The sequence below is a fragment of the Terrapene carolina genome, unplaced genomic scaffold (genome assembly GCF_002925995.2).
Source record: "Terrapene carolina triunguis isolate 2854851 unplaced genomic scaffold, T_m_triunguis-2.0 Scaffold31888, whole genome shotgun sequence".
In the NCBI taxonomy this organism is placed as follows: Eukaryota; Metazoa; Chordata; order Testudines; family Emydidae; genus Terrapene; species Terrapene triunguis.
The window spans coordinates 243,647-264,528 of NW_020696239.1; the positions used below are offsets into that span (position 1 = coordinate 243,647).

At 58.6% G+C, this 20,882-nt stretch overlaps 2 protein-coding genes across 2 annotated transcripts in view; one reads left to right on the plus strand and one right to left on the minus strand.

The window, feature by feature from the left end:
• Window positions 1–2,212: 2,212 nt before the first annotated feature.
• LOC113405050 (proline/serine-rich coiled-coil protein 1-like) lies at window positions 2,213–13,585 on the plus strand (the record flags this gene model as incomplete). Its single annotated transcript, XM_029914140.1, has 7 exons — window positions 2,213–2,228; window positions 3,715–3,771; window positions 6,915–6,972; window positions 7,707–8,250; window positions 9,633–9,786; window positions 11,150–11,419; window positions 12,134–13,585. Coding segments are annotated over 7 exons (1,182 nt in total), but the record flags the coding sequence as incomplete, so codon positions are not given.
• A 6,591-nt stretch (window positions 13,586–20,176) lies between these two features.
• LOC112125774 (cadherin EGF LAG seven-pass G-type receptor 2) overlaps window positions 20,177–20,882 on the minus strand; it is a 64,807-nt gene continuing 64,101 nt past the window's right edge. The window contains exon 35 of the mRNA XM_026663011.1: window positions 20,177–20,204. Coding sequence (XP_026518796.1) covers window positions 20,177–20,204 — 28 coding nt within the window. The remainder of the gene's footprint in view (window positions 20,205–20,882) is intronic.

The window sequence follows — 20,882 nt, forward strand, 5'->3', positions numbered from 1 at the left end:
GACGCAAGCACTCCTGGCGAGCATACCGCGCCAACGGAAGCAGCCAAGTATCTGTGTGTCCAAGCCATGTACAAGCTTCGGCAGCTGTATGCTGATGAGACTTGCGTCAGTCACTTTGTAGTGCAGAAATGGCTTGAGTCTGCAGCCTCTCCTGTGTCTCCGCAGCTGCTCAAAGCTTTCCCAAGCATGAGTGTAAAATGAACACGTCTCTGGTCAGTTTCATGGCTGCTACTAAGAGCCCTGTGAGCCTGGGGACAGTGACAAGGATCAAGTCACTTTCACTTCTTCCATCCAGCAGCCAGAGGGCGTGAGGGAGGCTGCAGATGTACCAGGGTCCTACTCAGAGGCTGGTAGAGAAGAAGCAGTGTTCAGCACCCTGGAGAGAACGGGTGAGCTGTACCTACCCCTCATTAGGGGACCTCCCCCCATGTTTCTTAATGATCTCTGGCTTCCAGGTTTACTCCTGTGGCAATAGGTGTCTGAGCACAGGGTGGGGTGTTCTGGGTTCAGTTCCCAGCTCTGCCACTGACTCGCTGTTTAGCCTTGGGAAAATCGCTCCCCCACAAGCCGACCTGATGGGCTGCAAGGGTTAGTCGCTGTTTGTCCAGGGCTGTGAACCTGTGCAGCGAGAGGCAGGATTGCCCAGTGGTTAGGGTGCTCCCCTGGGCTTGGAGCATCTGCATCCAATTCTCTGCCCTGCAACAGACTCCCTACGGGACCTGGGGCAAGTCCTTTAGTCTCTGTGGGCCTCTGTGCAATGGGGCTACCAGCCCTGCCCTGCCTCCCGGGGGCGTTACAAGGGGCAATGTGCTGTGACTGTAAGGTGCTCAGAGGCTGGGGGCTGGTAGATACTGACGAGGTAAAAGGAAGGGTTGTCGAGGTGTTAAGTGTCAGCGGAGGGGAAACGTCCCAGTTTGCCCAGCCTGTGTCTGTTTGCCGAGGCCAGGAGCATTGTGGGTGTTCTAAATCAATGCTCCGATGCTCTGCCTGATTTACTTACAGGAAATTGGTGCTGCCAGCCTGACATGAGTGAGCAGGAACAAATGAGCAGGTGGGAGTGGGCTGAGAATGAACTAGCACCTAAAGAGCTCAGCTTCCAGTGTGTGTGGGGCTTGTCGGCAAACGTGGGAATCAGATGCTGTTGGGAAGGGCTGATCTCTTCTGGGAGAGGGAGTTGCCCCTGCTTATTTTTGTGGCTTTACAACTAGATGGTTTTTCAAGTGTTTTTCTCTCCTCTGTTGCTGTTTGACGGCTCCCACAACCGCAGGGGAAACTGATTAAACCCCTACCCCCACATACACATTGGTCGTGTGGGGAACGATGATATACATGCAGGGCTGGCAAATGCCCAAGCTGGAGAAAACAGAGACAAATCGTTATGTTTAAGCTTCCTAGTAAGGGGTCCTCTTACCACAATGACAGGTGAGGAATGTTTCCGATGGAAGTGATTGTTCATTTGAGAGTGTTTTTGACCACAGCACCTTCCAGGATCTTGCTGTATCTCTGTCCACGGGCTGTGAGTTTTCGTGTGGATACGTGTAATGGCTTAAAAGTTGTTACTGCTCATCCAAAATGACCAGCCTGTGGTTGCAATACAGATGCCCCTGTGATGAGTTAAACCCCCCTTATGGGATGCCACCTGAGGTACTGGGATTTCACTGAGCCCGCCTGCTCCACTAGCCTGGGCTCCCTCTCCCTGTTTTGCTGAATCAGGCTCTCTGGCAGCACACACAGGTAGGGAGCACCCGCTCTCTATGAGACGGTTCAGCTAGGAAATTGCCCAGCACTCAAGTGCAGCTTCGCTCTGGAAAATACAGCCAAGATCATATTGTCTTGTGCTGTATAGAAAGATCTGCACAGCGTGAGCTCATAAAAATTCGCCTTCTCCCTCAATGTGAAGAGAGAGATGCACAACTTCTTCCCCCCTCACCCCCCCCCCCCCAGTTAGAAATCGCACAAACTTTTGTCTTTTGGGGAGGGGGGGATTTAGCACCTCTGAATGACAAAAGTTTTGTCACTCAATTGCCAGTGTAGACATAGTCTAAGGGCTTGTCTACACTGGCACTTTACAGCTCTAACTTTCTCGCTCAGGGGTGTGAAAAAACTGGGAGAGCTCTGCCCTGCCGTGCTCTGCTCTGCCGCGACCACACAAGCCACGTGACAGCGCTATCGTGGGTTGCCAGTGTAGACCAGCCCTTTGTCTGGACTCAGCCCTTGCCTTTCCTCAGGTTAGTTCCTTTGTCTCTTCAGGTGCTTTCAGCAGTCTTTCTTCTCAGGTGGGAAGGCAGTGAAGGGAGAGTCCTGTTTGCCTTACTCCCCAGCCTTCAATAAGATTTACATGAGGCGGGAATCTTTTGTTTCCCAGGCTTGACCTCCCCCGCCTTTTAGTGGAAAATTACTAGATGTCCAAGGTGGTGGTTGGTACCAGGTGACAGGACCACCTGACCTAGTAGTGTCACAGCTACATCCCAGGACACCTCTCAAGGCTTGTCTACGCTACCAAATGTTGTTGACAAAACTTATGTCGACACCCAAAAGTCAACAAAACAAAACTTGCCAAAGGGTGTTCACACCTGCTCCCTCTGTCGGCAGATCATGTCCACACTGGGGACACCGAATGCACCATGGCCATGTATCCCACAGTGCAGTGTTGTGAGAAGGAGGAGCTGATCGCTGCGTGAGTTCTCCCACAGCCCCCTCAGCTGCCAAGAGCCGCATCACGAGTAGCTCTGTGAGCTCTCCCTGTTGAGGAATGTGGAATAAATTGCCTAGGGAGGTTGTGGAATCTCCATCTCTGGAGATATTTAAGAGTAGGTTAGATAAATGTCTATTAGGGATGGTCTAGACAGTATTTGGTCCTGCCATGCGGGCAGGGGACTGGACTCGATGACCTCTCGAGGTCCCTTCCAGTCCAAGAATCTATGAATCTATGAATGTCCCCGTCCCCCGCAGCAGTAGTCTGTGTTCCTAGTGCCGGGCAGAACAGGAGCAGTCCAGTGATTTGCTCTTTGTTTGTTCCCCAAAGGGAGCAGCACACAGATACTTCCCGGAGCTTTGAAAGGGGAGGGCGCATACCTGCAGGGCAGCAGAGATCGAAACACTGAGCAGAGCGATCAGGGCAGGCATTGTGGGATACTGGGGGAAAGCCAGTTCTGTCCACAAAACAATCAGCAGTGTCTACACTGGCGCGCACGCGCGCGCTCTCTCTCTCTCTCTCTCTCTCTCTCTCTCTCTCTCTCTCGTAGGGATGGAATATTTTTGTCCCATTGTCGTGTATATGCTCTTTTTGTTGTTGTTGTTGCCAAAAGGCAATTTTTGGCCACGAAACTTGCCAGTGTAGACAAGCCCTCAGTAAGGAGAGAAATAAGTATCTTCAAAGTCTTATTGTTTCTTCCTAATGGCCCATCAAGGCTGATGGCCTGTTGTCTGGTGGGTGTCTCCCAAATACACACCCAGTTGTAATTGTTCCATAGTCAATATGTAGATTCAGAACTTCAGAGTCAACTTTAGATTCAGAAATGATCCAGGCACACAAATTGGATAATCGCATTCAGGAAATCAGAACCTTTCCAATGAGACCTTACAAAACCCATCTTGCATATTCACTCCATAACCATATTTCTATGAAGAATATGGGGTGTAACGTCACAGCCCCTTGCGGTTTGCATAGTGCGGAGTAGATTTAATTCACCCTTTTGCATGTTTCTCTTTCAGATAGTCCCTGGTCCACCTTGATGCTCCCTGGAAAAATGGAGATGGCAGAAGAAGAAGGTAGGGGCTGGAACATGACTTACAAAGTGAGTTTGGCCTGGTTTTAGGTTTGTTGCTGTGCAGAGAAACTCAGGTAACTTATTCCTGCTGCACTTCGCCAGGCGACTGCTCCATTGGAAGGAGCTTTTAGCGTGTTGGTAGATCTGGAGGTGACCCGTTTGCTTGATCCCCCCCGCTAGCCCCATAACATGACTCTCTCCAGCTGCAGGCGTGTCTGTGCAATCTCATCACCGCTGTCCTTGTACCCAGAAAGGGGCGGGGCCCAGTAACCTGACCGAGGGGCGGTTTGGGGCTGCCTGAGAGACTCAGGACAAACATGAGCAGCACCAAACTGAGAGAACGGACTACTGGGAAATCAGATTGATGGGCTGCTTTGATTAAAACGTTCAGGTGTGCGAGGGTCCCCTAATGGCGACTGGCCCTGGGATCATTGTGCAGCACTACAAGCCCAGGTGTCATGATTCTGGGCTTGATCCTGGTCTTTCCTCAGTGGAACGCTATTGCCTTCGATGCCATCGCTCCTGATTTACACCAGTGCAAGTGGCAGCAGAATCAGGGTTCTGGGGAAAGCGGGATTCAGTTCCTGGCTCTGCACAGACTTTGTGGGACCTTGACAAGTCACCTAGGGCTGGAGCTCTGGAGGTGGAGGTCTGCCACTCAGCGACTTCCGCGATGGCTGTGAGGGCTCAGCACCTCTGAGAATCAGGGGCCAGGTGCACAGCGGCGTAGATTGATGTAATTCCACTGAAGTCAGTGGTGCTGCTTCAGTCTGCCCCAGGCCCTGAATCTCTTTGCCTTACTCCTAGCTAGTGTCCCCATGTGAACTTTGATACCAAGTCGTTGGACACCAGATAAGTTCTCTTGATTACACAAGAATGGCCATACTGGGTCAGACCCATGGGTCACCGAGCCCAGTATCCTGTCTTCTGACAGTGGCCAATGCCAGGTACTTCACAAGGTATTTATTGAGCGATCCATCCCCTGTTGTGCAGTCCCAGCTTTGGGCAGTCAAAGTTTTAGGGACACCAGAGTATGAGGTTGTGTCCCTGCCCATTCTGGCTAATAGCCATTGATAGATGGACCTATTATCCAGGAACTGATCTCTTTTGTGAACCAAGTTTATGATTTTGGTCTTCACAACATCCCCTGGCAAGGAGTTCCACAGGTTGACTGTGCGTTGTGTGAAGAAAACTTCCTTTTGTTGGTTTTAAACCTGCTGCCTATTCATTTCATTTGGTGACCCCTAGTTCTTGTGTTACGAGAAGGGACAAATAACACTTCCTTATTTACTTTCTCTACACCAGTCATGATTTTATAGACCTCAATCATATCCCCCCTTAGTCGTCACTTTTCCAAGCTGAAAAGTCCCAGTCTTATTAACCTCTCCTCATACGGAAGTTGTTCTATGCCCCAAACTCTTTTTGTTGCCCTACCAAATTCACAGTCCATTTTGGTCGATTTCATGGTCATAGGATTTCAAAAATCATAAATGTCACGATTTCAGCTATTTACATCGGAATGTTCATGGTGGTGTAATTGTAGGGGTCCTGACCCAAAAAGGAGTTGTGGGAGGGAAGGGTCTGGGGGGTGTCACAAGGTTATTGTAGGGGGGTTGCAATACTGCTACCCTTGCTTTGCGCTGTCTTCAGAGCTGGATGGCCGGTGAGCGGCGGCTGCCCCTCTCTCTGTCATCCACAATGACTCCAAGATCTTTCTTGAGCACTAACAGCTAGTTTAGGACCCATCGTTTTGTATGTATAGCTGGGATTCTGTTTTCCAATCTGCATTACTTTGTATTTATCAACATTGAATTTCATTTGCCATTTTGTTTTCTAGCCATCCAGTTTAGTGAAAACCTAAGTTCCCTCTAAGCCAGTGGTTCTCAAACTTTTGTACTGGTGACCCCTTTCACACAGCAAGCCGCTGAGTGCGACACCCCCCCCCCCCAATAAATTAAAAGCACTTTTTTAATATATTTAACACCATTATAAATTGTGGAGGCAAAGCGGGGTTTGGGGTGGAGGCTGACAGCTCACAACCCCCCAGGTAATAACCTTACGACCCCCTGAGGGGTCCCGACCCCCAGTTTGAGAACCCCTGCTCTAAGCTGCGCGGCTCCGTAGCAGCCTATTAAGCGCTGCTCAGGCTGCAGCAGGGAGAGATGCCACAACCCAGCCCGGCCCAGACCTGCGGCAGCTGGGTGAGAGGCACCCCTCCCCCAGCCCAACCCCGGCCTGGACCTGCAGCGGTGGGGTGAGAGGCGCCTATCCCGCAGCCCCAGCCCTGGAGCTACTGCGGCAGGAAGAGGCACCTCTCCCCCCCAGCCCAGGTGCTGCCGCTGGGAGAGAGAGTGGGGGGGAGTCCTCTCTCCCTGCCGTAGCCCCAGGACAGCCTGCACCCCAAACCTCTCATCCCCAACCCCACCCCAGAGCCCGCACCCCCAGCCAGAGCCCTCATCTCCCTGCACCCCAACCCTCTGCCCGAGCCCTGAGCCCCCTCCCACACTCTGAACCCCTTGGCCCCACCCCCGCCACATGAATTTTGTTATGTGCACCAATATGGCAGTGATGTGTGGGGAAAAATTAGAGGGAACACTGGTGAGAACCCTTTGTAACACTTCCCAGTCAGCTTTAAACTAGCAATTTTGTATCATCTGCAAATTTTGCCACCTCATTGTTTGCCCCTTTTTCCAGATCATTTATGAATATGTTGAATAGGACTGGGCCCAGAACAGACCCCTGCCTGGGGGACACCACTATTTACCTCTCTCCATTCTGAAAACTGACCATTTATTCCTACCCTTTGTTTCCTATCTTTTAACCAGTTACCAATCCATGAGAGAACCTTCCCTCTTATCCCCTGACAGTTTACTTTGTGTAAGAGCCTTTGGTGAGGGACCTTGTCAAAGGCTTTCTGAAAATCCAAGTACCCTATATCCACTGGATCCCCCTTGTCCACATCTTTGTTTGACCCTCTCAAAGAATTTTTGTAGATTGGTGAGGCATGATTTCCCTTTACAAAAGCTACGTTGACTCTTTCTTCCCCCCCCCCCCCCCAACATATTGTGTTCATCTCTGTGTCTGATAATTCAGCTCTTTACTGTAGTTTCAACCAATTAACAATGGATCAATATTTCTTTCCAGATATAAAATTTATCACCGATGAGAAGTTTGACTTTGGTCTGTCTTCTCCTTCAGACAGGTAAGATTGAAGGGCCAGAACCTCGGCTGGTGTCAGTCAACCTGTCAGTGAACCCAACAGCTGAATTACACCAGCTGCGGGTCTGGTTTACTATCCATTCCCCTTAACGTTTTCTGTCTGTGCACTGAAGGGCCCTCCCAGGTTTCTGATCACGCCGATGGCGCTGAGTGGAAAGCCTGCTAGGAGGGCAGAGCTCTGTCCATGTCCCTCCCGCCTCACTCCACGCTGGCAGGGTGTCGGGCCTTGTGGCTCTGGGAACCTGCCACAGGAGGAGCGAGAAAACTGGGCTTGCGGTGCTTCAGCCTTAACTTGCCAAAAAAGCTATGCCTGGCCCCTTGTATCCTTGACAAACATGGTGGGATTCAGCCACAAGCATCCCTCTGGGCCAGCTGCTCTCCTGGGGTCTGACCCTGCCAACATGGAAGCAGACCTCCTGCCTTCGCTGGGACCAGTCGTGGGCGGACAGTTACTGGTGCGCACGCAGGGTCAGCCCCTTGAGTGGTAAATCTGATCAGCCACTGCAAAGCCGTAAAGCTGCCAGGTCAGACACGTAGGAAGGGCAGGGCAAGTCCCACCCAGGCAGGTCAGCCAGGCTCTGACTGGCTCCAGTTAGTAACCAAGGTGCAGCTGGAAAGAGGAAATACTTCCCTGCCTCCGGCTGTAGCCTGAGCCGTGCGGAGCTGGGTGGTCTCCGCTCCGTCCGGGCTCTGGTAACCGTAGCTTTGCACCCACAGCCAGGAGGAGGAGCGTGTCGAGGAGGAGGAGCTCCGGCACGTTGACAGGGGCGTGGCACAAAGGCTCGACCTGAATGTGCAGCAGAGGGAGGGCGCCAGAGAGTGCCTGGCCCGATGGAGCCCGCTGAGTCCCGAGAAGCTGGAGGAGATCGTGAAGGAGGCCAACCGACTGGCCGTGCAGCTGGAGAGATGCAGCCTGCAGGAGAAGGAAAACGCCAGCTCCGGGGCGCTGGGTCCAGCCGGGGAGCCCCTTATGCCCGCGCGGCTCCTGCACAAGGAGCGGGCGAGCCCCCGGAGCCCCCGGCGCGAGACCTTCGTGGTGAAGAACAGCCCTGTCAGGGCGCTGCTGCCCACCGTGGAGCCAGAAACGCCCCTCCCCCTGGGGAAAAGCCCCTCACCATGTGCCAGAGCAGCGCTGACTCCCCCCCGCCTCCGACACAAGCTGGGCAGCTGCTCCGCTGGCAGCGAACGGCTCCGTAAGAAATCCACCCCCAGCAAGGGCCCTGCTCTGTCGCCCACAAAGAGACCTCAGAGCAGCAAGAAGGTAGATGGGCTGCTGAGAGGGAGAGGTGCTGGGGGGCCTGCGTGGGGCTCTGTCCTCCATGGCCAGCTCTGGCAGGTGAGGGGTTAGTCTGGAACTCAGCCCCCCTTCCTGCCAGAAGGGTGAAGGAGCGTTCTCTCCCATCCACCGCGAACCTCCTGATCTGCTGCTCCGTGTCTGGGTCCCGGTGCCTTCCTGGCGCTGCACAACGCTCATGCCAAGACCCAATGCTTGTAAATTTCTCTGCTGCCCACAGTTCCCAGTAGCAGCCATGAAACTGACCACAGGTGTCTACTTTCAAACTGCAGGCACCTGCGAAGAGCTTTGAGCAGCACCAGCGGCACCGGCCCAGTCTGTCTGCAGACTCAGGCAGGCAGCGCTGCACCCAGGTCACGTGAGGGAGGTTTGGCCTCCCAAGCATAAGATCAAGGAACTCTAGTTCAACAAGCGAAAACTTTAAATTCTGCCTAAACAACTGGCTTTGACCCAGCCCTTCCCTGAGGGAGGCCTCCCGTTTGTCCATGGCAAGTCACGACTTTCCCGCCATGCAAAGTGCTGTCCAAGAGCAAAGTATTTGTTATCAGCTTTCCCTCCTGTAAAGTGGAGCCAGTCCCCTGGCATGAAACGTTCACCTCCTGGTGTCCTCAGGAGGTTGGGGTGCCTCCTGCTGGCCCTGGGGCTGAAAAACCAGGGCAGTGAGCTGAACTGGGGCATCCCATGCGGCAGCCAGAGCAAGAGCTGGGCTCGTGGCAGTGCCTTTGGGGGAACTGTTTGAATGAACCGAGCCTGCGGGTGTGCAGGCAGCAGGTGCTAACGTGTAGGGACCCGTGTGGGGGCTCTCGTGTCACTTAAGGGTGCCCAGTCCCTGGGCTCACATCGCTGCTGGGCTGTCGGGATTCCCAAGTTGAATGGGACTGGGCCAGGTCAGCACAGGGGTGGGGGACCTCTCAGGAGCACCGAGGGGCTGCAGGGAGGAGTGGGGGCCCAGTGGGGGTTGCTGTCTCCTATGCCCCAGTGCGGCCCTAAGGGGGGGCCCTGTGCTGCTACCCGGGGTGGTCGTTCAGATGGGATCTAAAACCGAGGGCCTGGCCGCTTGTGGGTCTTAAAGATGCCCTGGCATCAGGAGTGTGACCTCCAGCATGTTCTGCCTCCTGAACTCCCACAGAGCTACAGCTGGAGACAGTATCTCTTCCCCCTCCCCCTGCCACCCAATCCTCTGCTGCTGCTGTGGAGCCTTGTCCCGCCCCCCAGAGGTGACTGCCTGACCCCCCAGGTTATTGCTATGTCAATTTGAAGACTGCAGTGTGCTTTGGGGTTCCGGTCGCCAGGGAGAGGCAGGTGTCTGATCACCACTTCACCTCGCTTTATCCCTCTTGCCGCATTAGCTGAGCCTCCAGGACCCGCCCCACAGCCGTGCATCGCCCGCAGCGGGGAGGAGAGAACCGATGGGCCCCAGGTCGTCCCCCGCCCAGCCCCGCCCTGCACAGGAGCCCTCGCCGCCCCGCAGGAGAGCAGAACCACTTCAGGAAGCAAGTGCAGGTAACCAGGCTTCCGAGCAGACTGCTGAGCACGGGGGTGGGGAGCTGATCCTCCTCGCTTCGCCCTCTGTGCGGGGCATGCCGTGCAGCGGCAGCATGGGATCGGGGGGGTCTGCATCCCTGTGTGCCACCGAGCCGGGCCCTGCACCGTCTAGCACGTAGTGGGCACTGGGGGCAGCGTGGGCCCATGCAGAGGGGCAGGGGCCGATGCCTCCCAGGTTCATCAGTAGCAGATCGGCTGCGCTGCCCCTCTGCCTTTGTGGGGAGGATTTGGGATCCCAGGGTATAGATGTCCCAGGCAGGATGTGTCCCCGAATGGCCGTGTGTTTGCAGGTCCCTATTGCTGCCCCTGCCAGAGCCGGCCTCAGGGTGTCTCGCATGAGGTCTCTGGGAATCCACTCCCACCCTTGCACGCCCTTCTCATCCAGCAGGGAGCCAGCGCCCCGTAGTGCTCTGCTCTGGGAGGGGCCTCCTTCCAGTGCGGGAGAAGAAAACAAAATGGGTTTTTATGCCTGGAAAATAATTGTCATGTGCCAAGCAGGACGGGCTGGCTGGGACTGGGTTGGCCTCCAGCATGGACCAGCTCCAGAGAAGTGCTGCTAACCCATTCTGCTGAGCCATCAGGGCCAGGGACAAGCCCACGCTTCCCAGGAACCAGCCATCAAATCAGGTCCCTCCAGTAGCCCAAAGAGTCAGCCCCGGATGTCACCCAGGTCTCGAGTTAGCCACTGCGCTTTGTGCCGGCAGTTGTTGGCAGCCACATTTCGTGGCTCTGAGACAGCCTGATGTGAGGATCTGTCGGGCGCCAGGCCTCGAAGTGCTGTGGCTGCAGAGGGGGAAAGGGGGTGCAGAATCGGATCTCAGTCACTGTCACCTGCAGCCACTGGCAAGATCGGCTGCTGCCTGGAGTGGGAGCCGAGGAAGGGCAGGGGAAGATGGGGATCGCAGCAGCGTAATCAGGACAAACATGTTCAGGCCCTGGCCCCTCGGTCAGCGATCTGCACTCAGTGATCAGGGGCTGTGGGGGGAGTCCAGGGCCAGGCTCGGGCTTTAAAAGCCAGTTGGCATCCGGGACTACGAGCAGGGGCAGTAAATGTGGAGCCTCGGGTGATGGGGGGGCTATTGGCAGCCCCGAGGGACTGTGAGCGGGGTCGGGAGGGGTAATGGTGGAGCTCCTGTGGGGGGTAGCAGCAGGGCCCTCCAGTGACTGGGGATTGAGGGGGTGGCAGAGCCCCCAAGGGACTGCGAGTGGGGGTGGGAGTAAGGGTGCCTCCCCACCCAAGGAAAGGGGGGCATGGGGGGCTCTCTTGGGACCTGCCTGAATTCAGCCTTAATGGCTCCTGCTTTCCTTTCTGCCCCATCAGGTCGGGCTAAGGCCTCCAGGGACGATGCTCCCCAGCTCCCAGCCAGCGCCGGGCCTGCCCGCAGTGCACATGCCCACCAGACCCAGGCCACGAGCACGGCCGCCCCTGTGCCCACGAGTCGCCGCCTGATGCCCAGCGGCATCCCCAAGCCAGCCAGTCGCAGTGTCGTCCTGAGCAGGGCTGCCGTGTCCAGGAGGCCCAGCCAGCCGCAGCCCATGGGCCATGGCTCAGCTGGCAGGAGGGTGCTGCCGAGCGCAGCCGGACAGAGAGGTGAGAGCCCCGGGGGGGGGGCAAGCAGAGCACATCACTCGCCCCAGGATTGGGGACTGGGACAGACCCGCGGGGAGCTCCCGTGTCCTGCTCGCGCTGGGCTGGGACTGGGTCTGAGTTAGCAAGACTCTGCGTTAGCAGGGGGCCAAGGCAGCCCTTCCCTGGGCAATTAGTGCCTCCGCCATAGACGCCACCCCTGAGCCAGCCTGGCTGTGCCCATGTAAGCCCCGCCCAGCCCCCCAGAGCAGCCCCGTGGCCCCTAGTCCTGCTGGGAGCTGGAGCCGCTTGCAGAGTGTAAATGGGGGGGTGGCCCACCCCGCCCCCTGGGATCCTGTCCCAGGCTGGAGCTTTGTGGGCACACAAGCTCTAGCTGGGCTGCCCCTCCCCCCAGGAGCATGGAAGTGTCTCTGCATTGTTACAATGGTCTAAGCGGTTGGCTCGTGCCCTGATGCCCATAGGGTGCCACTTGGTGGCACCTGGAGCTGGATCTCCATTTCCAAGCAGTGACGCTGCCCAGGTTACTGCCAGGTTTGCCAGAACCGATTCCCCAGCCTAGCCCAGGCCCCCGAGCTGCTGGCCAGGAGCCCCAGTGGCCCGGGCCATCTGGTGCTGGAGAGAGATCTCAGCAGCATCCTGTATCCTTGTGCCCTAGAGGCTCAGACGTTCCGGCTGGGCTGGGCTGCGCTTCCTACTGACTTTTTCCTTTGCCCGCAGGCCCCGGCCCCCAGCGGGCAGCCACTCCAGGCAGCAGGCTGCAGCCGCCCCGGAAGGTGACCTTGCCCAGCTCTCTGAGGTAAAGCTCTCCCGCAGTGTGGGGTGTGAGCCGTATGGGAGCAGAGCTGCAGATCAGAGCAATCCCTGAGAGCGGTTTGCCCCAGGGCTGGCGCCGCCTGCAGGCTTCCTACGTAACTGCATGGACACTTCAGGAGCAAAGCTGCCCGTCGGTGAGAGCAGAGTCCTTGCCTGTGGCCAGGCCTAGGTTGCAGCCACCTCGCTGCAGGATTCCTGTGGCAGAAGCTGTCCATCTCGCCCTGTGTGTTCTGCAGCCCGTCAGTGGCTGTCTTGTTCATTAACCCTACAGCCACTTGTCCTCCCCGCAGGCCTGGGGCTGCTCCCTGAGAAATCACTTTGGCTTTGGCCCAGGATCCCCCAGCGCTAAGGGCCCAGCACCCCCAGTTGAGCCAGGTTTGCAGCAGGGCTCTGCATGGTGGGTGTTGAGCTCTCTGGAAAACCTGGATCCATGTCGTCCCAGCACATGGGCTTTGGTCTTTAATCTTCCTCCCCCTGGCCATCTGCGTCCATTGATGGATGTCTGATGCCCCCAAGTCCATGTGGCCTGCCTCACTCGGCTTCCTGCCCTGACACTGGACTGCGATAAAACGGTTTGGGACCACACACCGCCGAGACCCTGATCCTCCTCGTGCTGCCAGAACCGGACTGACCCTTCACCTGCCTGCGGGGCATTGTCTTGCTGTGTCCGGGCATCTGTCAGCAGCACATGCCAGCTTGGAGGACACAGGAGAACTCAGGACCGCCACCTGCTAGGCTGGCAGCCTGAACTCCCCAGCTTTGAGCCTCCGGAGTGAAGGCGCTTCGGGGGGGTCGTGGTTAGTTTTACTTTGCTTTTTAGATGGAGGAGTGGGAAATGCTGAACTTGTTCCGTGCGTGTGGACCATGCTGGCCTCGCCTGATCTCATATGGTGGCTGCCTCCCTACGTGTTTAGTAGTTATAGATGGAGCGGGCCAGGAAACGGGGCTTCCCTGGAAAATCAAAATCCAAAATAGTTTGATTCTGAAATGCTGCCGCAGTGCCTTGTGGGAGTTGTAGTTCAGGTGTCTTGTGCCCCGTTGTTCTCTAAAGGTTAAGCTCCCTGGTCAGACTACATCTCCCATGGTGCACCATGGAAAGGGGAAGCAGTGCCTCATGGGAATTGTAGTTTGGGTGCCTCACACTCCCAATCTCTGTGTGCCAGGCTCCCTGATTGGATTCTGCCTCCATTACTTGCTCTGGCCTGGCATTTGCCATCATGCATGGCCTCCTCTCACCAAGAGGAGAGACCATGGGGCATGATGGGAAATGTCTCAAAAAACTATATTACAGTTGGAAAAGGTACAGAAAAGGTCAACAAAAATGAGTAGGGGCATGGAACAGCTTCCATCTGAGAGATTAAAAAGACTGGGACTGTTCAGCTTGGAAAAGAGACGACGAAGGGAGGATATGATAGAGGTCTATAAAATCATGACTGGTGTGGAAAAAGTAAATGAGGAAGTGTTATTTACTCCTCATAAAACAAGAACTAGGGGTCACCCAATGAAATTAGTAGGCAGCAGGTTTAAAACAAACAAAAGGAAGCATTTCTTCACACAACGCACAGTCAACCTGTGGAACTCCTTGCCAGAGGATGTTGTGAAGGCCAAGACCATAACAGGGTTCAAAAAAGAACTAGGTAAGTTCATGGAGGATAGGTCCATCAATGGCTATTAGCCTGGATGGGCAGGGATAGTGGCCCTAGCCTCTGTTTGCCAGACGCTGGAAATGGGCGACAGGGGATGGATCACTTGATGAATCCCTGTTCTGTTCATTCCCTCTGGGGCACCTGGCATTGGCCACTGTCGGAAGACGGGATACTGGGCTAGATGGACCTTTGGTCTGACCCAGTAGGGCCATTCTTATGGTCTTAGCCCTGCCAGGGAGCCCAGGCAATAGAGGACAACGGGTGCATGAAGCACCACGACTGCATTTCAGAATCAAAATACTTAGTTTTGGGATGAGTTTCTCAACAAAAATTGGAAAATTTCTTTGGAAATTAGAGACACTTCATCCCAAATTCCTGTGGTTGAAAACTCAGGTGTCTGACACAACTGTTTTTGAAGGATGGAGGAGTGGCACTAGGGCCCTGGTATAGACCCTGGCACAGGGCACTAGGGCTCTGGGCAACCCACCCTGGCAGGCAGGTTAGGCCCACAAATGAGTTGGGTTTCCAGGGCTGCCTTCGCTCCTGCTGTGAGTTACTTCCTGTGAGCACGTCTCCACTGCGTGCAGTGGGGCTGGAACATCCTTCCCTGCCCCAGGGGCCTCGCTGCCCTGGCAGAAAGGTGCCGGCGGGGGGATGAAAATCCAGCCCAGCTGCAGTAGGGGCGGCAGAATCTGAGAGAGAGAGAGTGTGTGTGTAAACAACTCCGTGAAAGCTGGGCCAGATCCTCAGCTGGTGTAAACTGGTGTCTCTCCATCAGCTGCAGCAGAGCTACCTCCATTCCACAGGGGTGGGAGGTCCTGGCCCTGTATTATAACATTAACCCTTCCCCCTCCAGCACTGGATCCCTAGACCCACCACACCCCTGGCTCACACCGTGAAGCTGACCCACAACCTGTCAGTCTAGCTTTAGGCTGAGCAAAGAGCCCCGATGGGCGCAGCACAGCCGGACCGTCCCTTTGCTCTGCTCTGGATTCTTGGTGTGGGAGCTCGGGGCTGGGGGGGACTAGGATCCTGTGTTAGCCAAGACCATCTCGTGCTGCGCAGCAGCGCCCCCCATGCTCTGTAACTGGGGCCTGAGCCTCGGAGAGGCCCCTGGAGGTAGTATCCAAGCCGAAAGCGGCTCAGCTGATCTGGGGCCCACGTTCTTGGGAGCCAGCCGGAGCCGCCTGTGGCCTGATCTTCAGAGGGGCTGCAGGTTTCCAGCTGTTTGGAAAATCTCCCCCATGCTTCAGGTGGGTCTGCAAACACTGGCGCTGGTGTGGCACTGAAATGCTGTGAACTGAGCCCCCCGTGGCGGCTGGCCCCACCTACCTGGCACAAGCGTTGTTAAAAGAGGAGCTATTTTACTCTGTTTATGGGCATTGAAACACTAACGCTTGCAGAAGGGCTCGGCTCCGTACCTGACTCTCTCTCTTTAATACACTCTATTTTTAAACAAAGCCGGTGGCTGCTGGTCTCTTTCCCACAAGGCAGCGGCTGGGCTGGGGAGAGAACTGAGCAGGGCCCTGGCAAGCAGCGTCCAGCCCTATGGAGAGGCCCGTCCCGGGCAGCCTGTTGTGGGAGCTGGGCCTCTGGCTCCCTTTCCTTGCAGAGTAACCCCCTCTGCAGACCTGGGAGAGTCGGGCCCAGGGCGTTAATGCATGTAGGGAGCTGCTGGGGCTGCGCTGGTGCCTTGTCACCCAGCGCGGGTGCTCCCACCAGCAGAGCAGCTCCCGTGTAATTGTTGCCTTCTGGCCCGGGCAGGGGAGCAAGTTCAAGCCAGATGAGCTCAGCCCCCCCAGCAGGTGCTAGGACACCCCCCCCGAGCCTCAGGCTGCTGCTGCTCCGGCTCCATTGCACCAGCTCAGCCGGGGCGTGGGGCCTCCCTGCCCCCACCCTGACATCACCTCTTCTGGCAGCCCAGTGGGGAGCTGGGCATGGGGGCCCTGTGCAGGGCCACTGGGGTCTTTCCATGGGAGGCAGGTGGCTATGGCTCAGTCCTAGGGACTTTCCTGAGGTCACCCAGTGAGCCTGCGCCAGGCAGAGGGGGCAGGCCAGGCCAGAGACACCGACCCCGCCTGCACCAATCCCTCCCCTGCCCGCCTCCTCCCACCACACCAACTCCACCTGTGCTGACCCCTCCCCTGTCCATCCCCACACCAACCCTGCTTGCACCGACCTCTCCCCCACCCCCAAACTGCTACCTACAGACCCCCCTGCACAATACAGCTCCCCTCCCCCACACCTACCCCTGCAGCACACTGAGGGGGTGGGGGCTGTTCCCCTAGCAGAGCTGCCCCACCCCCAAGAAACACCCCCAGGTTCTCTCCTTCTGGGAGCAGGCCTCAGTCAGCACTTCCCATGCTGCGCTGCCAGCCAGGGCTGCCCAGCTCTGCCGTAGTGTGCCAGGCACCGGGGGGAGGGGGAAGACTCACACTGGGCCCCTCTTCTCGAAGCCCCACTCCTGGGCCAGGCAGGCGGCTTTGGTGGCTAGGACATGGAGGAAAAGGCTCATCTACGGGGTGGGAGAGGGTGGGTCAGCAGCGGGAGGCAGGGCCCCCCCTGCCCCTATGCGGGCAGAGGAGCAAATTCAAGCCAGCTGAGCTCAGCCCCCCCCCAGCAGGTGCTAGGAACCCCCCTGAGCCTCGGGGGTGCTGCTGCTCCAGTTCCCTGCCCCCACCCTGACATCATCTCTTCTGGCAGCCCAGTGGGGAGCCAGGATTGGGGGCCCTGATTAGGGCCACTGGGGTCTTTCCATGGGAGTCAGTGGGCTATGGCTCAGTCCTAGTGACTTTCCTGAGGTCACCTAGTGATCCTGTAGCACAAGTGGGAGCAGAACCCAGGAGTCCTGGTGCCTATGACCCTGCCCCAAACTCAACCCCCTGCAGAGCCTAGCCCAGAACCCAGGGACCTGCCTTGGCTCTGCTGCGCCCCCCTGGGGTGCACCCTGCAGGGGGAGAAGCTCCAGCATTGGCCAAAGTAGCCTCTCAGCCAGGACTGGGTTTGAATTGACACACAGGCTGAGTCCTGCAGTAAAACAACCCACCTGGGCTGTGCACTTGGCAGAATTGTCGCTGGATCCCCCCAGCGGGCCCCACACCTCGGAGGGGGCTCTGGCAGCAGGGTGCCTGGGCGAGCCTGGGTCCAGCTGATGCAGGGCTTTGGGGACACAGCAGTGAGGGTGGGGTAACTAGAGGGGCCTGACCCCAGGCCAGTGGACCAGGGGCTGGGAGCAGAGCCAGGGTGCTGCCTCATGCTCTACAGATCTCCCCCCGCCCCCCCGCCCAGCCCTGAGCTAACTGGGGGCTGTCACGTGTGAGCCACAGGGCGGCGTCCTGGCCTGAGCCCCCAGGGCTCTCACAGCAGCTGAGCCCATTTACACCGGCTGAGGCTGGGTCAGAGCGTCCCAGATCCTCAGCTACCCGCCTTCCCCCTGCAGCAGGCATCCATGAGCTGAGGGCAACGAGCAGCCAGCCACGTGTGTGTGCCCACAGCTCGGGGGGTTAGGGCCAGAGCCCGGGGGTCGCTCCTCACACGGCTTTGCCCAGTCGGCCCCAGAGCACGTGGCTTCACGCAGGAGGCCACAAGTCAGGGCTCAGCTGTTCTTCACAATGCAACAGCTAAACAAACCCCAGACCCAGTATGGCTGGGGCCATGGGGCCACAAAACCAGCATGGAGCTGGCCACGGGCTGGGCCTGTCCCTGTCCCCCTGCACCACTTGTTCTTGGTGGGAGGCAGAGCTGAGGTCCAATGTGGGGCCCAAGTGATGGGGGGCATCCTTGGGGCAGCACACAAGGGTAATGCCTCGGGCCTGGCCAGTCTCATGGCACAGGACAGCTCCCCCTTATGCCCAGCGGTTGGGCCCTTCCTGGCTGCACCCAGCCCAGCCATGGGGCTGGTCAAGCCCCCGAAGTGGGATCTGGGATTCTTGCCCCTCCCCCATCAATACCTGATTTTTCCAGCCCCCATTGGTGGGACCGTGCCCCTCCTGAGACCCCAACAGCTCAGCCCTTCAGTGCCTGCCGGGGGATGCGGGACCTGGCTCAGTGGGGGGAGGATTTTAGCAGCAGCAGGACCAAGTTGCAGCTTTACAAATAAAACCCCAGGAAGGGTTCAAACCCGCAGACCCCTCGCTGGCCTGGGCACCGCCACGAGCGCCCAGCAGGTTGGGGGGGCCTCCTTTGTGCAGCTCTGGGAGGGGCTGAGCGCCTGCCCTCAGAGAAAAGCATCCCACACTGGGTGCTCCCAGATCCCTTGCCCCCCACTCCCCTCCCCACCGGCACAAACCCTGCTGCAGAATGACACCAGCACACAGGCTGGGGTCAGGCTGGTTCTTTAAATAAAAAAGCGTCCAGCAAGCGCCATCAAATTAACAATTACACCAGAGTCAACAGCGGTGTCATGTGTCCGCCCCCCTCTCCCCCCACCCCACCCAGCACCTCCCCATCTACCTGCAGCAGAGACAGGCTGGCCGTGGCCCAGGGGCTGGGGACACGTATCAAAAAGCACTTTCCAAAAGTCCTGGTGGGTGCCCCCGGGGCCAGCACTGGCAGGGGGCGTAGAAAACGAAGGCTTTGAGGCAGAAAGGCAGGTGTGGCAAGGCCCTCGCCCGGCGCGGGAGCCCCTCATTCACTCAGCATCAGGGGGGTTGTTAGCCCTCCCCCTTTGTTTTGTGTGTGGGGCGGGGGGTTGTCCACAATAATCACAGCCTGGCTGATGCAGCAGCAGGGGTCTCACCTCCCCCATCAGCCTTGGCTAAGGGCCTGGCGCTGCCAATGGGGGCCTGGCAACCCTGCCACCATAGCCAGCTTTAAGGGCTTGACCCTATAGCAGTCCAGGAGCGTCTTTCCTGCCCCCCCACCCCGGGCACCTGGCCCAGCCTGCCAAGCTGGGGCCTGCTGCTGTTGCTTGCCGCAGGTGCAGACCGTGGCCCTGTCTGTGGGGCCCTTCCCTCACCCAGCTGCCCCAGATGCTCTGCAAAGCCACCCCCAGCCACCTGCGCCCTGCCCCGATCCCCAGGGCGTCATGCGGCACAGCAGCACTGCTGGGCACGGTACGGGCACACCATGCAGCACCGTGCCAGCTCTGGAGATGCAGGGGCGTTCCAGGCCCAGCACCACCATGGCAGCGTGTTCAGGCCTGGGGCCGGATCACTGTGGGGCCAACCCAGCCCCCGCTCATGTTCCCACACCTGGTCAGGCCTGGGGGGGGCCACAGTGAGATCCCTGGGGTCTGGGCCAGCAGTAGCTGGGGCACTTGGCCCTCTGCCAGGCAGCCCCACGTGGCAATGACCAACCCCAGGGCTGTTTTGGGGGGGAGGGGCATGCCAGGCCTCGTTGGTGGGGCGGAATAGGGGCATCCAGCACAGGGGCCCAGTGGCACTCGAGCCAGTGCTGCGCCCCAGGCATCCAGTCCCATCGTGAGTGGCTCTGCAAGGCGACATCTGTCCGGTCAGCCATGTGCCTGGAGCTGTGGCGTGGCCAGCATGGGGCTCAGCGCATTCACCAGGAGCCAAAGTGCAGCCAGTCAAGTACATCCATGGTCCCGGCCCCTGCCCTGCTCAGCACCAGCCAGCAGGGGGCTGCATTGGGCACAAAAACCCTGGCAGGTCGAGGAAGCGCCCTGGGTCCTTTCACTCCTCATTGACGGGCCAGTGGGGCACCTGGCAGGAGCGTGGGGCGGTGCAGCTTGTGCCCCAGGTAGGGGCCCCGTCATCTGGTCCCCGGGAAGGAGGGGCCCCATCGGCTGGTCCCCAGGGCAGAGGGGCCTCGTCTGTTGGCGGCTGGTTCACGGGGCAGAGGGGCCCTGTCGGCTGGCAGCTGGTCCCTGGGATGGAGGGGCCCCATCGGCTGGTCCCCAGGGCAGAGGGTCCCCATCAGTTGGTGGCTGCTCCCCAAGATGGAGGGTCCCCATTGGCTGGCGGCTGGTTCCGAGGATGGAGGGTCCCCATCGGCTGGTTCCCGGGGCAGAGGGGCCCCGTCGGTTGGCGGCTGGCCCCAGGGCAGAGGGACCCTGGCAGCTGGCGGCTGCTCCCCGGGATGGAGGGGCCCCGTCAGCTGGCAGCTGGTCCCCGGGCTGGGACAGCGGGGGCCCCATTGGCTGGTGGCTGGCCCCCGGGGCAGAGGGGCCCTGTCGGCTGGGCCCCGGGGGCCCGCTCAGATGGAGGTCTCGTCGCTCCTGCTCAGTGATCAGACACAGACCGAGGGGGGGGAACAAACACACAGACGTATGGTCATGAGCAGCTGGGCCGGGCCCCCGGCAGGCTGGCCAGGCGGGCGGCAGAGCCACGTGGCGCGGATGTTAATGGAGGAAATTAAAGAACAGAAATCTGAGCGGTTGGGGGCGGGAGACAGAGAGGAGAGGGGGGGTTAGTGCGAGTGGAGAAGGCAGTGGAGGAGTTAGAGCAGGCGAGCGCCCCGGCAGGATCTTCCCCCACACCCCGAATTGGCCCTGCCCCCTCGCGGCCCCGGACTCCCGGCTCGGAGCGCTGGGCCAAGCCCCTGGCCGGCTGCTCGGGGTGGGGCAGGCTCCCAGCGGCTGGGGACAGCTCGGCCCATCCTGTGACTCGCAGGGGGCGGCCGAACCCTGCATGGAATTGGGGATGGGGGGAACTGAGGGTCCGGCCCCATAGCCCAGTCCAGCACTTGGGATTCACCCTGGCGGGGGGGCAGGATCCGGGCCCAGAGCGAGGGCAGAGCCGTGGGGGCACTAGGTCAGGGGAGGAGCCATCTGGGGGGGCGGAGCCTGGTGGGTTTGAATGGGCACATTCACCTCCTGGGGTGATGGAGGCTGACGCCGGCGCTGGGGGGAGGGGGGAGGTTGGGGTGCCGAGGGAGCAGTTCCACAGCCTCCCCCCACAGCCAGATCCCGGGCAGGGCTGTGGCACTGGCTGCCCTGCAGGTGGGTGCCAGGAGGGGTCAGTGGCAGGCCGGGATAGTGGCCTGCCCCTGCCCTGCTGAATCCAGAGGGTCTCCAGGCAGCACCTTGGCAGCAGGCTCGGCCCCAG